This window comes from Pleurodeles waltl, chromosome 5 (genome assembly GCF_031143425.1).
Source record: "Pleurodeles waltl isolate 20211129_DDA chromosome 5, aPleWal1.hap1.20221129, whole genome shotgun sequence".
Classification (NCBI taxonomy): Eukaryota; Metazoa; Chordata; class Amphibia; order Caudata; family Salamandridae; genus Pleurodeles; species Pleurodeles waltl.
In genome coordinates this window covers 378,910,931-378,930,035 of record NC_090444.1, presented here as the reverse complement: position 1 = coordinate 378,930,035, position 19,105 = coordinate 378,910,931, and the positions used below count along the sequence as shown (strand labels likewise).

The 19,105-nt window shown below is 42.2% G+C and overlaps 1 protein-coding gene across 2 annotated transcripts in view; it reads right to left on the bottom strand.

Annotated features, from left to right (window-relative positions):
- SNAP25 (synaptosome associated protein 25) overlaps window positions 1–19,105 on the bottom strand; it is a 192,327-nt gene that overhangs the window by 47,902 nt on the left and 125,320 nt on the right. For both annotated transcript variants that reach the window (XM_069234120.1, XM_069234119.1), the window contains exon 4: window positions 9,315–9,363. In XM_069234120.1, the coding sequence (XP_069090221.1) occupies window positions 9,315–9,363 (49 nt within the window). The remainder of the gene's footprint in view (window positions 1–9,314; window positions 9,364–19,105) is intronic.

Here is a 19,105-nt window from a genome sequence, read left to right as displayed (position 1 = left end):
CAGTTGAATTCAAGCAGTTAGCACTGCTCCTGCAGTCTACAATGGCAGGCTTGCTGTCAGTAGTTTGCTTGAGTTGCCCAAGGTGGGACAAAGCCATGCTGCAGCCATGGGGACCCCTTTGCCACCTATGCCCTGGGGACCCCTAGTGCCAATTCTATGGACTTAGAAGAGGGTAAAGTATTTGCCAATTTGGGATTACCAAGTTGAACATAACTGTTTTGGAGAGAGCACAGACACTGTGGGGTGGGCAGCAGGCTCCAGTGCACTATCAGAGTCATAACCATCAGCATTTGGGGCAAAAACTGTGTGTGTGTGTGTGGGGAGGGTGATCATACAAAAAGGGCCACTTTTCTACAATGCTCATTCTAAAAAAAATACTTCCTGGCTGTGACTTAGGGGAAGGTTCATCATCAGCGAAGCGTTACGTTGGTGCCCTTTCCTGTCCTCAAAAATCTAGTTTAGAAGACTCTGAGGATGTAACTCCCTGGATGGTATCTAGAAGCGCCAACGATGGCACCGCCATCATAAACAGTTACTTTGAAGATTTACGCACTGATTTGCACGGCACAGGGGTAGAAGGCCCTTGTGTGGGTTGGGATGCAGAGGTGATCTGACCCAGGGAGATAAGATGTAATCATCCAGGGAAGAAGCAATGGGGTCAGCATTTGCATAGAAACCATGTCTGTAAACATTCAGCTTGACATCAGAGGAAGCACAAAGCTGCAATAGGAGAAAGTAGAAAACTGAAGAGGAAGCCGCAGTAAGTATCTGTGGCAGGACATTCTACAAGCATTGGGATCATTTTGTAAGATAAGGAGGAATATGGTTATGGAGGTGTGGAGGTCACCTCCTTGTAGCAATGCCTCTGGGAAGAAAACCAGGTATAGTAATGTAATACAAAATAGACTTGGACTTAAATCTCTTTTGTGCTTCTTCTGTTTCTTGGGCCACTGGAAGTGAGCGAATCCTGTGTGACCGCGCAGTTTGGCTCGACAAGAGGGTGCACAACTTAGTCCCTCTTTCCTGTTGGCAAATACCTAAAAAGCCCTTTGATTTTTGGTGGTAACAGGCAAACAGGCTTCATAAACTTCATTTGCAGCAGCTTGAACAAATGCAACAGATTGACGTATGAAGCCTTAGGCAGCTGCACTCCACAGCAGAAGGGTTAAGGACATTTCAAAAGAAAAGTTAGTAAAAAAATTAAAAAAACCTCAGGATTCCAGATTCATGCACCTGTGACACATGGAAGAACAAACCGAGCCATGTGAGGTGCTCTTCTGAAACCACTATATCATATACTGTGAGGATGGGGGCACGGCTCCGCAGATCAAATGCACTGTGGCACTTTCTGGTGCCTCTTTAGGAATATTAAAAATGTTGTAGATCAATTTGTATTACTAGCATTAATTCTAGATGAGGAAGTTGCAAGAGGAAATATTTCTTATATTTTTCTCTTGCACAGTCTATACTTTCTTGGTTGTTCATTTAAACAAAAATAACCATTTCTACTTTTTAGTAATTATTTGTGCTATTTCGTATTCTTTTCTCAGCACCATTATTCTGCTTTCTTATATGTCTCAAGTTCACATATATTCATTCACTTTTTTGATCCTTTATCTTTTTCGATTTTTATAACTTTGAATAACCATGAAGGTATTCATAATAAATTTGGATTCCTATTTGCATCCTGATTTCTCAAATATTGTGTCTTTGTTTTGCATTTTATTTGTTATTAAGTGTGTGGTCTGTCAGCACAGAGCCTAGAGGTACAAGGCATTTAATGATGACTGCACATAGACCATATAGGCTCTTACTTGGTGAATTCCAATGGAAGCCACATGTTGGCTTGGTATTAATTGGTTTGCTAGGGTTGGGGATCATTAATGTAATTTGTCTCCCAGTTAAGAATGATAAGAGTCCCCATCTGTTTACCCACTACCCCTGTAGATTTTGCAAAGATATGCGTCCCTTGACACAGGATTAAGTTACCCTATAGCAGAGTACTTTCCAGGACATTATGGCTTCTATATCACTCAGACACATTTTCGGCCAGTCTTGAGAGTTTTGCAGCATAACCATGTATTGGACCTTTCCCCCAACCTTTTGCCTTCCATCCTCCTATTTTTTTCTGAATTTGTTTTTTGCTGGTTTTAGAACTCTGTGCAGTTTACCACTGCTAACTAGTGCTAAAGTGCTTGTGCTCTCTCCTTTAAACATTGTAAAATTGGCTTACACCTAATTGACACATTTAATTTACTTGTAAGTTTCTAGAAAAGTGGTACTACATGTCCCCAGGGCCTGTAAGTGAAATGTTACCAGTGGGACTGCAGCACTTACTGTGCCACCCACTTAAGTAGCCATTTAAACATGTCTCTGGCATGCCACTATGACCTGTGTGATGTTTAAACTGTGATTTCGACCTGGCAAAATAAACCTTTTGCCAGGCTCAAACCTTCCTTTTTAATGCATATGTCATCCATAGAGTAGGACTTAACTAGCAGATAGGGCAGGGTGCAGTGCATTTAAGAAGTTGGACATGCACTTGTGACTTTTACATGTCCTGATAGGGGAAACCCTTGAATTTGCAAGGCCTGCCTCTCTCAAAGGGTAACACTGGTTGACATTACATTTAATAAGTGATAACTTTCAATTGGGAGCAGGTAGGAATCTTGTGTTTCATGTCTAAAGAACTGTCATTTAATACCTTCTTTAATTGTAAAGTCAGATTTTCAGGCACAATTCTGAAAAGGGCACTTTTAGAAAGTTGTAATTTTCTTGCCTCAACCATGTGGTGCCTGCTGCCTGTTCCCAGGGTCACATGACTAGGTGTAGCTGGCAGTTGGTCCTTGCGTATTGTTCCCAGACAGTGAAGACAAAGGAGATTAGGTATTGGATGGATGGGCTATCTCTGATGTAATGAGTGGGGTGAGCTATCACCTACCACACTTGCACATCCCATTGGCTCAACCTGAGCACAATCACAATTGTTTTGACACTAGTCTTTTCCTTGGAAGTAAACTACAAGCACCTCTGGGTTTGAAAACCTCCAGAATCTTCTCCTGCTTCAAAGTTGGCACCAGGTAAGACTCAGAGGGACTAATGTGCTGCTCTGCCTAGAAGGACTGCTATCTGCTGCCCAGATGCCTGAGTGAAGAGAGCTGGACCTGCATCCTGAACTCAGGACTACCAGAGTGACTCAAAGGGCTAGTTGGGGCCAGTTGGCTGGCCCTCTGATCACAGCCTCAGGGTAGGAAAAGCTCCAACAACCTTGAACCCAGTACCTGGACTCTGCCTGCTGTGAGTCCTACTTCCCCCAAGTGGTGCCACCCCAGTCCTGGACCTTCAGAAGTGGGCCGGAAGGTGCTCTGCCAGCCTATCTCTGGCACTGTGAACAGGACTGATGCAGCACAAGGCACCTCCTCACAACTCCACTTCAGAACCACCACAGCACTTCGCTTCGCTCACACAGACGTCGCATCACATCCCACGGTATCCTCAGAAAACTGATGTGCAAAGTATCCTCATCGCAGGCTTTCGCATCACAAATCCCACATCGATGGCATCCTCAACGATGACGTAGGACTTCGCATTGCACCCACAGTTTCTTCAGCACCACTAAGTGCATGATGCATCTTTGACGCAGGACTTTGCATCGCAAACCCATCATAAATGGCATCCTCAATGATGATGCACGACTCCACATCACAGTACCACAGTTCCTCGCAACCGCTGCTGCTTGGGACATCCTTGATGCAGGCTCTTGTTATGCTGCACAAGTCAGGATTTTAAGGTACTTTGGTCAGCAGCCCAGACTTGGTCCCTGTATCTGGCCCGCGCTCCATCGGGGCCGGCCTGAACTTGTGACTTTGTTCCAGGCTGGTGTGACCAGATAACAACAGCTGGCACTTCTGTGCTTCTCTGCACTATTTTTACTTAAAACTTTGACATTGTATCTACTGTTCTACTGATTGAATTTGGTTTCAAATAATTTATTAAATTTTACTCTTTTGCTAAATTGGTGTGAGGTTTTTCTTGTGTGGTGTTTTCACTTTATCACTGTTTGAATTGCTTGCCTTGCCTCCTAATTAAACCTGACTGCTTTTGTGCTAAGCTACCAGAGGGTTAAGCACAGGTTAACTTGAGTTTTGCTCGTGTTTCGCCCTGAGCGAGATTGTGGTTGCAGCTTGAGGAGGGTTTCACCCCCTCTCAACCTAATTTCTAACACCAGGTGTTTCAATGTGGCATCCCATGTGCTTCTAATTGATTAACCAATCAATTACTGGGCAGGAGAATTCCAAATGCCTTTAGCTCATATGGTGCTTGAGGACAGAAAGCTTCTTTGTAACAAATTTGAGGCGCTAGTTAGCCCTTCGAAGTCAGATACCCCATCTGTACACTGCATCTGAAACCGCTGTTGCTTTTAGGTCGCAGGTCTCACTTAACAGTGGAGCAAAACATATGCAAAACATATTGTTACCAATTCCTTAAAATATATACTGATTGGGCTTTCAGTCCACCGGAGGAGCATGTAGCTCAACATCCAGCTATTGTCTATTTGGTGCACCTACTCTCTTCCAGGAAGTGTTTGCTTTGGCAAGCACAACAGAATATTTTCCAATATTGTACACTCAATCATCATACAGTTTGCCACATCCAATCCTTTACCTCCTAAATGCATTCTATACAGAATCTGTTTTACAGCTTAGGCAAAGCCATAGGGCAGGCTTTAATGTGATAAACAGCATTTGTCCATGCAACACACGTAACCCGCATTTATCACTGGTTGTGTTTACGTGCATTGGCACAATAAAGCCAAACCTACTGTGTTTGTCAATGCGTGTTCAATGTGGGGACCTTAATGTTCTACATAGTGAACAATTGTAAGGCATGCTTCATATTGTAAGGAATTTTCTGACATGTTACCTTAGGTTTATCAGACTAAATTAGACAGAACAGTTGTATTAGCTGGATGCCAGGTAGTGATTGATGAAATCTTAAAACGTAACCATACCATGTCTTGGGTAGACCCTGTCACTGCCACAACCCCACCACCTATTGTGTAACTGCACAAATGCCAGCACTAGAAAAACAGGGCCTTTTCCTCTTTCTATATACATTGCAGAACGTAGTACACATAGAAAGAGCAAATAATGAGGGGAAAATACAAATTTTCTCCCTGTTACTATCTTTTGGGAGGCATAGCAACTTCATACAATCCCAGGTTTACAAACCTTTGTAAATCTGGGATTGTGTGAAATCCATGGGTGGAAGCATGGAAACTCCCCTGCTCCACCCAAGGAACATATCACAGAACAACATGTAAAGCAACGCAGCACAAGCTGCTGCGTTGCAGTACATTTCCTTACAAAGCCACGCAAGGCAGCACAAATCATCGCTTACACTGCTTTGTAAAAGTCTACTAGCATTTTGCATTGTGGCTGTGCCACAAAAGTGGTGCAACCACAACAAAAATGTTATTAAATTTGGCCCTCAATTAGATCACCACATAAACATGCAAGAGCTGTGGCCGGGCAGGAGTCCTCCTGATTTGTTTACCCACTGCACCCTTGAACTGCAAGAGCTGGAGGCACCCACATCCTGACCCTGGATAGAATAAAAACAAAGAAAATAACCCCTAAAGAATTAGAAAGAACAAGGATATCAGAAATTAGTCCAAATGTGTAGAATGTAGCTACACAACAAGAATAGTGAGGAACAAGCAAGCTAAAAGTGTATTCTTTATTTTTCGTTCTCTAACAGGTATGAGACGCGATCTGACATAGATCTGGTTGAATAGAAACCCAGACAACGTTCCCCGTTTCTCAATAGATACCTCAGAGGTCCTACATGTTTTAGGTTTAAGCAAAAACAAATGTAATTCAGCGGGACAAAATTATTTGTTAGTGTGTTTTTAGTTGATCAGACCCACACACGACCACCTGATGTAACCACAGGATCTGAGTTATGGGTGACCTCAGGCTGAAAGGGGAACTGGAATAGATACCAAATATTCTGGGAGGTGTGATGTCATCTCCTTTTCTAATTCCAAGTTAAAGAGATGCTACAGAATTATGTACTAAATGAAATTGTTCATAGACCTCCCAGGATGCTCTGCCTAAATGGAGTTGCTGGCCATAAAATGAGAAGTCAATGATTGCTATAGGTATATTATTAAGATTCAGGGAAAACTTGACCAGCTAAACAGACACTGTTGGGAAGCTCCGCACCTCGTAATTAGTTTGATTCAAGGATCAAACGAAGGTTAAAAGCCAAAGAAGTTCAAAAATTGGTTGCCACGGTTTCCCCAGGGCTGTGGATGAGGAGCCTTGCATCTTATAAACAGATATGTTGGCAGACAAGTGTATACTGTTTATCACATCTAGTGAATAATACCATTGAAAGTAAGCAAGAAAATGGTGCTGACATCAGAGATGAATGCCAAAGGTGCACAATTAAGTAACTAAAAGTATACCGACAAATGAATTCAGCCAAGAAACAGAAAAAGAGACTAAATCAGATCATATTTTTTAAACCAAGCAGACCCACAACTGATCCATCCATCTTCTCATTGCCAGTTCTCCAGTCTAACCTTACATTGGCTGGAATTTACTGTGAGAACTGGACCCACTCCAGCAATCTATCAGAATAATTGACAAACATCTCAGGGTGATAGTTGTCTAAAGCAGACGGGAGGTCCAGCTGGAAAAGAGCAGGGGGCTTCCCCGTATTGACATTTGGGAATTTCTGATGCAACAACTGTAGTTTCCCTGTTGCAATTAAGATCAGCCAAGAAGCTTCAGAGCTGCGGTTAGTATGTATCTGTGTGTTACAAATGAGAATGAATACCACAAATGATGTGAACTCTACTTAGGGATAGGTATGCCCAACTAGAACTGAACAGATCATTTCTCCTAAAAAGTGGAAAAGGTAGATGCTAAGGAACAATTAGCTGCTTAATGTGAAAAATAACCCACATTTCATAATGAACGCTTTGCCCAAAAGATTTGTGAATACATAAATGAACTGTGACAAAAATGAATCTACATTTGCTAAATCTAATTCACGATGATTTATCAACCTGCAACGCTATAGCTGTGGAGGGATTTTGCTTCAAAATAACAGACTTTATTCTAAAAATAAATTCTGATCTTGTCCGGTTCTGTCCTCAGCCAAAAATGAAAAGGTTGTTGTAAACCATAACATTATCTGTAAAGACATGTTTAACTTTTCATTTTTCCCTGGAATTTGTTAATGGCAGAGCCATGTCAATCGCAATCAGGTGATGATTCTGCGCTTGGTATGGGCGAGGGGAAAGAAGGAAGTTGTGAATTTAGGAAATTTACAAACTACACAAAAAGATAGTCCCAAGAAAACTTCAGTGATGTTTAAAGGAGACACTGTAACTAGCATTAATTTCACATCTTTTCTCAAAGAGCATTTAGCTGTCTTTCTACCCATCCAATCTCCACGTGTTCCCTTCTTTCCACTCTGAACTCCCTCCACTCTTTCACTTTCGTTCTCGTCTGAAGGTCCCACTGTTTCTTCTGCAATTAACCACAAGGTATGTGACCCCAAAGAACTAGAGAAAGTGACAAATGCGCCAGCTGGGGCTTTCTGACTTCAAAAACCGTGAAACTCCTGGTGGAATAAATGGCCAATCCTGCCCTGAAGGGTTGTCCAATGTTGATCCAGAGGGGACATGTCTACATTGGTGTTTCAGGCTATCTACACAAAAACAACTGACATGCAATATATTCAAATGAAACATATGTACACAGTCAGTGATTATGTAGAAAATCTGGCATGGATCCAGCCCTCTTGATCCGGCAATGGTAACCACTGTTCTACCTTATTCTAAATTCCTCATGAATCACCCTAATGAAGAATATTGCTATAGAGTAATCACACAATAAAGTGAACTGGTCCAGGGACTGTTTAAATGCATGGCCTATCCGCTTTATAGGATGCATTTACACCGCATGTTTACAGACCAAATGGCCTGCGTGACCGGGAATATGTCCTGAAAACTACAGTCCTATCCTGGAAACCAACTGCCTGTTGAATTTGGTATGAAAAACAGTAACGTGATAGTGAAAAGATAGTCTTCCTGTCCACTGCTTTAAATGGGCAGATACTGTCCGGTACTGAGTACATGTTCCTAATTAAGTCGATGAGCAGCTGCTCTTCTCGGCACTGCTTCAACACATTTAGTGGGAGAGTGTCGGCACTTCTCAGGAGCAAACAGATACTGCACATAGTGAGATAGTGAGTCCTAGCACTCCCCTGTTTCCATTTAAAGCACGGTTCCTGTCAAAATATTGTTACTCGCAATGCTGCAGTAAATCATTACAAGTGCTTTACCGAAGTGCAGAGGCAAACATATTATTTTAAATGTATTACGATATTACAATTCACGAGGCAAAATTGCTTTGTACAGTAGTATGTTTGATCAGATCCCGTTTTTTTACCACCCACGTCACGCGTTACCATTATGAACATGTCAGCAGCATCAATAAATTCTTCTGCTACAAATTAACCGTACAGCTCCATGGACTATGAAAAGGGAAGAGAGGAATTCAGAGTAGTGGGCGCTATTTTCCATGTACCAACGAAATAATCGCAATTCTCTGCATGGTCGGATTCATTTATTTCTTCCTAAGGGACGTCTCCAAGGGGGGTCGCACTGCTTTCGTTTGAAGACGCACTGAGCCGGGAGGGGGTGTGGGGAGAAAGAGCGTCCGTGCATCGGAATCCCGGCAGTGCTCGGTGAAACCGTTCATTTCAAGCCTGCTTGTTGTTCTCGTGAGGAGGCAGCAAAATGGCGGCTGATGATGCTAGAGGAGGCAAAGCGATGGCTCATTTATTGTGCATCCTACCATCACCTTGCCAGTCGGGCATGCGTAACAGCAACGTGGTACGCTCAACTGCTGCCAATTCGCCGAGGGCTCTTTTGACAGCCATGCATTTCCCTGGAAAAGGCGCCTACTGACAGGTACTGCAGGCGTAACGCCGCCTCGTACACCCCCTGTGGTCCAGGGGGGCTCACCTCTGTGCGCTATGGACGTTTCAGGGGCACTCTCACTACATACGGCATTGCAGCACTAGGAAGGATTTAGCCGTTTGGCGGTTTTCAATGCGTGTACTCATGCCTGATGCGTATTTTAGAATACGGGTTCCTTATCTTATACCACATCCCCTTGAACAGTAATAGCAAACAAACAACTAAATGGGTGCTTACACTGTCTGTGAAGAGCAATTTTAAAGAATCATTCATCAAAAAGCATAGTGCCCTTGCAGAAGTAATCCACACTTACCTCCCTGCTCATCCAACATAACCAAAGTCCTGATACCGGCATCTTTGCTCTTCAATCCAGTACAGCAAGACGGGCAAAAGAAGAAAGGGGGTAATAGAGAACAATTATTAGGAAATCAACTATGGAGCCAGAAAACAGAAAAAGACTCAAGAAAAGCAGCATGAGCAGAGGCGAGGCCATGCGCCTAGAGTCTGAATGATGATACGTTCTGCAGGCGAAATGTGCAGGGCCTGCACGGCACCCACGGCAGCGCAGTGCCCACAGGAGTATCGAGTTATGTTCGTTTTCACTCACAGGAGGTACCAATATTCTATTAATCCCAACATATCTTGAGAAATGAGTGACAACATGCAACAACTTTCATTTAAGGAGGAAAAGTCAAGAAATGTGTTACGCGGAAAGCTACGAAATATGATCCTTACATACAAAAGGTTTTGGCACTCTCAGAGCCTGCACTGCACAAAAATGGAGTCTTTGCAACCGCAAGGAACACATTTGCAAAGCACTAAAGAGACTTTATGTGTCGAGTAAGGAAAAGAGGACGTCAAAGGGGTATCCCATCTTCCCTGTAGTTGGCAAGTGTATGTAAAATATAGGTCAATATTAACAAAGTTCATCCCAACATATCTCTCTAACTTTTCGCCTACCAGCCGTTGCCTGAGTAGGATCATAAACTGTAAATAAAATGCCTTAGAATGGACAACAACAGTACCAGCTAAGTAGACTATGATCATGAGAAATACCATAAAGGAACCTGCAGAACTGCTCAAAGTTTCCAGTTTACTGAAAACCATCAACTGTATGCCTCCCTCTCACACTTCTTCATCCATCACACTGCTAAGTGTTGAGTCTCATAACACAATAACCATACCTTGGTGGTCATCACAAATGACATGGACAACCTTGACATCGGATCATAATAAACACACACTTCGAACCACACATCCCAACATGGTGTAGTGTGCTACCCATGCAGGTAAGCACTTCAGTACGCCACAGAGGGGCCAGAAGGGCCATAGACATGTAGCAATATTATACAATACAATCAGTGGTTTGGAAGTATATATGAAGTGGCAAACCACTGATGGGATACTGACACACAAAATGGAGGGGCATCTCTTTGCAAAGTGGAAGACATCCATGAATGATAACTTTCACTTTGCGAATGTGAGCTGTAGCATCAGAGAGAGCATGCACTGGTCCATGGTATCGCAGCATGCTCACCTAGATGCTAATTCAACTCTTTTTTTAGATTGGTGCCCTGCCCCTTTAAAGGTTACTGCAATATTAGCATTTTGTGATTGGAAATGTCGGGACAGAGGTCAGCTGTCACTCACAGGCCACTATGCCTGCATATACAGTCATGTGGAAGGATTCATAGTAGGAATCCTGGCTCATTAAAAACATAAATTAGAATTCTGCAAATCCTTCTGAATTGCCTATTTGTGCAGTGAGGGATCTATACATCACTTGCAGTGCAAACAAAAGATCAGGTTCCACTCCAGTTCTGTACAAAAGCAGACACTTCTTTGCCGTGGACCGATCTATAGTACGTCAGACCCCCTTCTAAAGCCTATCAATGCATGCTTGTCTTTTATGCAGGCATTATTCTGAGTTTCTACTTCTCGTTACCAATTAAAACAGTGACTAATTACCAGTGATTATTGTGTGTACACCAACCACACATGCCATGTAAGAGATCACATAGTATTTTTCTTTTGTACTGTACACACAAGTCAGACTTTATCCGTTTTCTCTTAGCCTTTATATTAAAACCCCTTGAACAAAACTGTTTCTAACTTTTCCTTGTTATCTTGCTTTGAACGTTTTGTCATGAGAGGTGAAGTAGTGTGTTCAACGTGAATATATATAATGTTTTCCGTAAGCGATTGTTTATTTCTCTGTCCTTACTCTTTCCTTCACCTCATCATACCTGTTTAGTTCTGGTACTTAGCTCTTTTTGTTGAGTATTAATAAAACTACTAGTGTTGACTATGTGGAGGCATAACCAAAGAGTGAATTGTTTATTGACACTCAAGTAATTGTTCCATTAATAAAGGAAGGCTGCGAAATGTATCCTTAGGGTTCTATGCAGCAAAGTTGCACGGTTTCCCTCAGAGTTGTTCCACGCAGTAATGTGTGCACGTAAACAAATAATCCAGCCCTTCTCTTTCCAACAAAGCCGCCATCATTCACTTCCTAGCTTTCCCTGTCCCCTCATTGCCCCCTTTCCTATTCACCATTTCTGCATCCCCCAGTCACTACAATACCTCTGTGTTCACAACCCACACCCTCTTTGTTTAAGAGGACTGACACCTACTTCAACCATTTTTTTTTACTTTCCTCTTCCCAAACCTATTCCCTTATTTAATCCTCACCTGGCATCCTCCTTTCTGACAAGTCCATTCTTCAGTTGCAGCCTTCTCCGATTAACCTGTGCCTGCTCTTCTTCTTGTAATGCCTCTTATAGTCATTTTACTGCCCCTTCACTCTCTTTTCCCCTTCATCTTTATCCAAAATGTTATTGCCCATTCTCTCTTTAATCCCATCTGTGCAACCCACATGACAGCCTTTAATCTAATTTAGCTTAAAATTTAAATGATAGGGCTGGTTCACACTCTACTGATCCAAATTAAAATATCTTGTTTATCTCTGTACTTATCCTCCCACACTCTGAAATCGTCTTCCCAGATTAATTTGGTCTTTCCTTCCTCTGTGTTTTTTCAAAGTTTCCACTCTTTGATTCTTAATACTCCTAAACTCTGAACCCTCTCCATGTTTTAGTCTTCTTGTGAGGAAAGCTTGAAAAACACAAAGGTCAATCAATCAATCAATCAATCAATGGGTTCTTCCAGAGCACGGGGTCTTCTAGAGCACGGCTAATCCCCCCATCGGGTCTCAAGGAATTGGGAGGATTGGGGGTTTTCTGCAGCTCAGTTGAATTGCTGGATGGCTGGGCAATCGAAGAGCCAGGTCTTGAGGTCCTTCCTGAATTGAGGTAGAGAGGGAGATTGCCTGAGATGAAGAGGAAGAGAGTTCCAGGTCTTAGTGGCGAGGTAGAAGGATCTTCCTACAGCTGTGGTCTTGCAGATCCGTGGGATAGAGGGAAGGGCCAGGTGAGAAAATGGAGTTGCCTGGCGAGCGTGTAGAAGGTCAGGCAGTGGTTGTGGTATGCACATCGCATGTTGTGGCCTAGTAGGAGTGCGTGAGGAGCTTGAAGGTGAATATCTTGTTGATCGGGAGCCAGTGGAAGTCTCTCAGATGTCCAGAGATGTGGCTGAGCAAGGGATGTCCAGGATGAGTCTGACAGCGGTGTTCTGGATTCTTTGCATCTTCCTTTGGAGCTTATGGGTGGTGCCTGCGTAGAGTGCGTTGCTGTAGTCGAGCTTACTGCTGACGAGCGCCTGGGTGGCAGAGATTCACTTGAAGATCATTCAGGGAAGACGGAGCGTGTGGAAGCAGGAGGACGAGACGGCGTTGACTTGGTGGTTCATAGAAAGCGAGGAGTCGAGGATGATGCTGAGGTTGCATGCATAGTCAGTCGATGTGTGGGGGGGCACCGAGCATTGTTGGTCACCAGGAGTCGTCCCAGATGGAGGGGGTGGTACCTAGAATGAGGACTTCTGTCCGAGTTGAGCTTGAGGTAGTTGTCTTTCATCCAGGTGGCAACTGCCTTCATCCCGTTGTGGAAGTTGGTCTTCGCGACAGTAGGTTCATCGGTGACGGAGAGGATCAACTGAGTGTTGTCATTGTAGGATACAATGTTGAGTCTGTGGTTTCTGACGATTCTTGCTAGCAGGGCCATGTAGATGTTGATCTTTGTAGGTTCGGAACCTGAACGGTGGCCTGACTATTTGGGTTCAGTCGGTGAGGAAGGAGAGGATCCATTTCAGGGCTTTGCCACGGATGCTGGCGTCATGGAGTCTTGAGCAGAGGGTGTGGTGGGAGATGGTGTCGGAAGAGGGTGTGAGGTCCAGAAGGATGAGGGCTGCAGTTTTACATCAGTCCAGGAGATTGTGGATGTTTTCTGTTGCGACAAGGACAGCAGTCTCAGTGCTGTGGTTGCTTCTGAAGCTGGATTGGGAGGGATCCAGATGTGGTTGGTCTCGATGAATTTGGTGAGTTGGGCGTTGATGGCTTTTTTAATGACTTTGGCCAGGAAGGGGAGAAGATAGATGGGTCTGTAACTTGAGGTCCGATGGGTCTGCGGAGGGTTTCTTCAGCAGAGGGTTTATCTCTGCGTGTTTCCAGTCTTCTGGGAAGGTGGCAGTATCGATGGAACTGTGAAGAACTAAATTATCAAGTACAATGTCTTGATTCGAAATTGCCTTTAGAGAAAGTTCCATAGGGATAGACAAGTTTCATTAACAGTTCTATCCGATGCAACATTAAATATATCTTCATACAAGTCTTGAAGTCCTGACAATTATCCTCAAATGATAACAGGTCAAAATACTGTCAACAATCAAGGCAGCTGGAACGATTTATTAAAAGACTCTTCTGTTGTTGAAATATGTGATTCAACCAGTGCAAGCGTAAACAAAAGTCTTTTTGTTTAACTGCCTACTTTATAATACACACATTGCATTTGTTCCTAATTAATTTTCACTGGCTTTGTGATCACTTGAACACTCGCTGAGCACTATCATAAATCCCTAAATGTATTTTTCTATGTAAATCTTCAAAGGTCTCTGTCATCACTTGTTTTTGAATAATTGGCATTGATGTGTTTATAATTGACTACTCCACACAAAAACGTTGTTCTATGTATGTGATATTGCCTCTAGTTCCAGGTGCATTTTGGAACGTCCCTTCTTTTGTGAAACTCTATTCTTCCTCAGACTGAGACCCTGCTTCCCCTGCTAATTGCATTGATACTGTGCTGACCATGGAAGACATACCTGTGACCCACAACATTTTTCCCTAAAACAGGGATACCCCGGTAATCCTACTCAACATGCAAGAGACCCTTTATGGAGACATAAAAATAGCTGTCAGCAAATGTTTGAAATCACTTCTCTTATTGCACCTGCCAGTGTCATTGAGCTGATTTTAAAAAGACACTAAACTATGTTCCCTTAATGTTTTTTATTAAAGCCTATCCTTTTCCTTTGAAAGAAATTGTATCTCTATTTTTCTACTATGCCTTATATTTTAAAAGTTTCAATGATGTGTAGAAAGAAAACACCAGCCTGCCTACACTGATAATTTTTAAGCTGCCTGGTTGTGACAAATGTTGTTTATCAAAGTGAAGGAGACCGCAATTAAGAAGCACAAGGTCAATTGTTGCGGCACCCTTTCACAGTCTCTCTGCAGACTGCTTCAGCTTTCTGTTGGCAAACAGACCTATTGTATGAACTTGAAGTTGGCTTTTTGTCCACCCCTTACTGTTTATTTGAATGTTTTCTTGTCCCTCTCAGTGCCCTCCTCTTGATCTGCCATCTTTCCTCTCTATTTTTGCCACCAAAGGCATTTTGTTTAGGAAAGTTCTATCCTTCCACTGCTGGTCTCAGAACCTTGAACTGCAGAGAATGAAGGATAATTTTCTCTTTGTGACTCACTCTGCTTCTTCCTCCCTTCCTTTGGGACCTTGTCTCTCTGTATAAATGATCTGGAGATCACTGTTCACTTGCCTCCAAGCACCTCTCGCTCTCACCATCCAGTCACTGCTTTATCAGCAAGCAACTATATTTAAATGGGGTTAAAAATATTGCAAGATGGCTAAATGTGTGTGCATTTGCAGCGACCATCTTGTATTTTTTCTTTTTTTAAACTAAAAATCATGTAAAAATGGCTACTGCAATCCATAAATGAAGTAGGCGCATCAGTGGCTATAACTGTGATGGTCATCTATGAATACATCCATTTAAGGAAGGCCACCAGGGATGCACATGAATACAAGGCGGCCATCTGGGGGAAAAAGAAACAAGTACAAGTTATGCTAATAGATGTAGTAAGAGAGACTTACTGGCTTTGGCAATTTTTGCTTAGTGTTGTTTCTCAGTTACTAATGCTTACTACTCTAAAAAGTAAACCCACCATTACAACCGCTGCTATTTTAATATGTACATTTTTCAAAAATACATAACAATTTGCTTTGATGTAGCACTTAATTACTATAGGTGTTGCGGTTTCTATATGCTGTAAACAAATAGTTTTTTATTATTCGATTTACAGGTATTCAATGTATCAATTTCAGAGGATGAACAACAAATGTATCCTGCTGAAACTTGAATTTGCGACCTCGAAGTCACAACACGTCAACAAAGGGCACTTAGCTTACTGGGCAAGCGTGCTGCAGGAATAGGATACAAACTGCATGCATAAATGGGCTATGTCTGCATTAAGCATTATGCTCCTATGTTGCTATTGTATGTATAGAGGAAACTATCCTGCCAGGCAAAGTGAAGGAAGACCACAGTTTTGTAGTGAGCTGACGCTGAGCTCCCACCTTGTCCAAACAAAGGCAAACAGTTTTATCCATCTGAAAACATGTCTGAGTTCCTGTATGTAACAATCAGCAAACAAGCTTTTCTGCCACCATTTAAAGTGTTCCTAGGGGCATATGTCCACAATATTGCTTCCCAGATTTTTGGAATCCAATCCTTGAAACAGGAATTCAAGCCAACAGAGCGAGAGATCTGCTGATTTTTCTCCGAGAAGTGGCAGGTTAAAAATGTTTTTTGTTTGTTTGTAGGAAATATGAGTACGTCTACATTCTTTAATACTACATACACATATACACAGAGCCAGTAAATCACAGAGAAATAAACCTTTTCGAACAACAATGTACGATACTTCATCACAATAAGCTTTTCGATGTCTACAGGTAATAATCAGGTTCAAATTCAAAGAGTTCAAGGACCCGAGTGCAAAATGTAAATGTGCCCCAAAGACACCTGATGCAGATACCACAAGCTCTGACTGCTCAGCAGCAGATATTGTTCCCTGACAGAATTCAAATCAGGCTGCAAATGTGGATTCAAATTTGTTGACAACACAGTATACCTTGATTAATTTGAGTGATGCGGATTTTTCCAGAAATCATTCATTTGGATTGCTCAGATTATGAAGTTTGCATGCAAGGTGCTTTCTTAGAAGTAGATCAGCATGGTCCCTATGTAGATGCTGATATATTGGGTCACCAGGTGTAATTTCTAATCTACACTAAGGCTACCCACTCCACTGTCAGAACAGCCGAAGTACAGAATTTACGGGAGAATTCAGGCTGTAGGAGTCACACATAAACAATTGTCCAACCCATTAACAGAATCTGTCCCAATAAAAATAGGTTCATTTGAAGATGTGCATCAATTCGTAGTGTGCGATTCTAGTTCTGTAAGCTTGATAGGTCGTGATCTGTTGTGTAAGCTACACTGTTCCATTAGCTGCACACCCCAAGCAATTGTAATCCAGACACATGATGAAGAAATACAATCCAAAATTGTGAAACAATAGCCGAGTGTCACATTGTGCCCAATGCTGACATGTAATGATTTGTCAGCGGATCTGATAGACACTGTTTCACCTGAAGTTTGGGACTTTTCAGGAAAAGAGATAAGACTCGTTAAAGGAGTTGAGCCCGTAAAAATAACAGTGAAGCCAAATGCAGTGTATCCGAAATTTCCCCCATATAACATGATGCCTGAGACAAAAGCGGAAATAACTCCCCTTATAAATTGTTTAATTGAACACAGTGTTAGGAAGAAGATAATGGGAAGTCCATGTAACTTTCCCATTATGTGACTGCGGAAGTCCAATAGAAAATAATGCATAGTTCAGGACCTTAGAAAGGTTATCAAAATTGCCATCCCATGTCATCCTGTTGTACCAAATCCAGCAGTGATTTTATTCTGAATTCCAGGTGAAGCAGAATGATTAGCTGTGACTGAACTTTGCCAGGCATTTTTCTCCATACGGTTGCATGAGATGAGCAAGTTGCTCTTCACAATTTGGTTTGGCAGCCGTGTTTTGGCATGGTGCCGAGATTCGCAACAGTATACTCAAAGCCCTTCAATTTGTTCCACAACAAAAAGGTATTCATAGCCCCTTAATTGAATACACCTATCAAACTCTTAGCCTGGGTATTCTTATTAGTAAAGAAAAAAATGCTTTTCATTATATGACCCTCACCCACTATAATAGTGGCATGCTTCATCATCGGGTCCATCTTGGCACCTACAAGTCAAGTTGGGCTACAACTGAATTTCGGGAGCACTTTCAATAGCATTCCAGGGGTCTAAAGATACAAATACCTCACTAAACATAGGATATCCCTTTATTATTTGTGATAGTGGTTATGCTTACAAACAGGTTATTGGGGTCTTTATATAGGTAGTTATGGTCCTATGAACCTATTCAATGTTTAACGATATCTTGAAAAAGAATTGGTAATCCCTTAAAATGCCTTAACTTTCAGTCTTAGTCCAACATACTGATGACCTACTTGTTGCAGCAAACATTCAATAAGCCTGTAGACAAGACACAATTGCCCTTTTTGAATCATTTAGGAGAGAATGAACATAAAGTTTCCCTGGTAAAATTACATTATTCCAAGGAAGAAGTTCTGTTCCTAGGTCACCACATTGAGAAAGGTGTAAGGAAGGTGTTGCAAGAAAGAATCTCAGCAATTCTGAAAATGAATCCCCCTACCACTCAGAAAGAAGCTCAAATGTTCCTTGGAATGTTTGGCTACTGTAATCAGATGATTCCAAATGTTTCCCTTTAGAAAGGCTGACACACAAAGATGTGACTGATCCGGTACAACTGGTCGACAACTGCAAACGTGCCTTCACAGAGCTGAGGGAAAATCTCTATTGTGCCCATGCTATGGGAATGTCTGACTATAACAAATGTTTTTCTTTGTATTGCTGTGAGAGGGAGGGTGCAGTCTCTCAGTTTTGTCTGAGTTGCAAGAAGGTGAAAACAAGCCTGTGGCTTATTTTCTGCCACTCTTGATTCTGTGGCTTCAGCTTTGCCAGTTGCAGTTGTAAGTGTCAGCATTGAACATGGCAAAGGCATTGTTATGGGCCACTTCTTGAATGTTTTTGTTTCCCACTTTGTGGAAATATTGTTAACCCGAACCAAGACCCAACGCCTCACTAGTGCGAGTCTGACCCGTAATGAACAGGTCATCCTCACCGCTCCTCATATTACATTAAAGAGGCGTACTGTGTTAAACCCTGCAAACTTATTACCTGCCCCTGTTGAAAATGCCAATGATAATGATTATTCTGATGAGATTGAGCATGACTATCTCAATATTACTGAACTGTGCACCAAGCTGAGACCTGATATTCAAGATATTCCCTTAACTGAAAATGACTATGTCATACGTGTTGATGGCTCCTGTTTAAGAGATAAGGATGGTACACTGAGAGCTGGTTATGCACTATGCCCAGTCTCAGGTGTGATCAAAGCTTCATGGCTTCAAGGAGTCTTTTCTGTATTCAAATCATTTGCTCTTACTAGAGGATGCTGTGTTTCTGAACAGTTGAAAGTGACCATTTTCACTGATAGTCAATATGGCTTTGATGTTGTTCATGATTTTGGACACTTATGGTCCCAAAGAGGCTTTATAACCTCTTCTGGCTCACAAATTAGAAGGGGGTTAAGGTCTATAATTAGTTGAATGCAATACAATTGCCTGCAAAAATTGCTGTTGTGAAATGTGCTGCACACCGGAAATCTACTGATTATGTAACTTTGGGAAATACTATGCAGTCGAAGTGGCAAGATACTGCGCCCTAAGCTGCATTTCCTTTAATGGAGAGTGGAACAATGAATCAAGT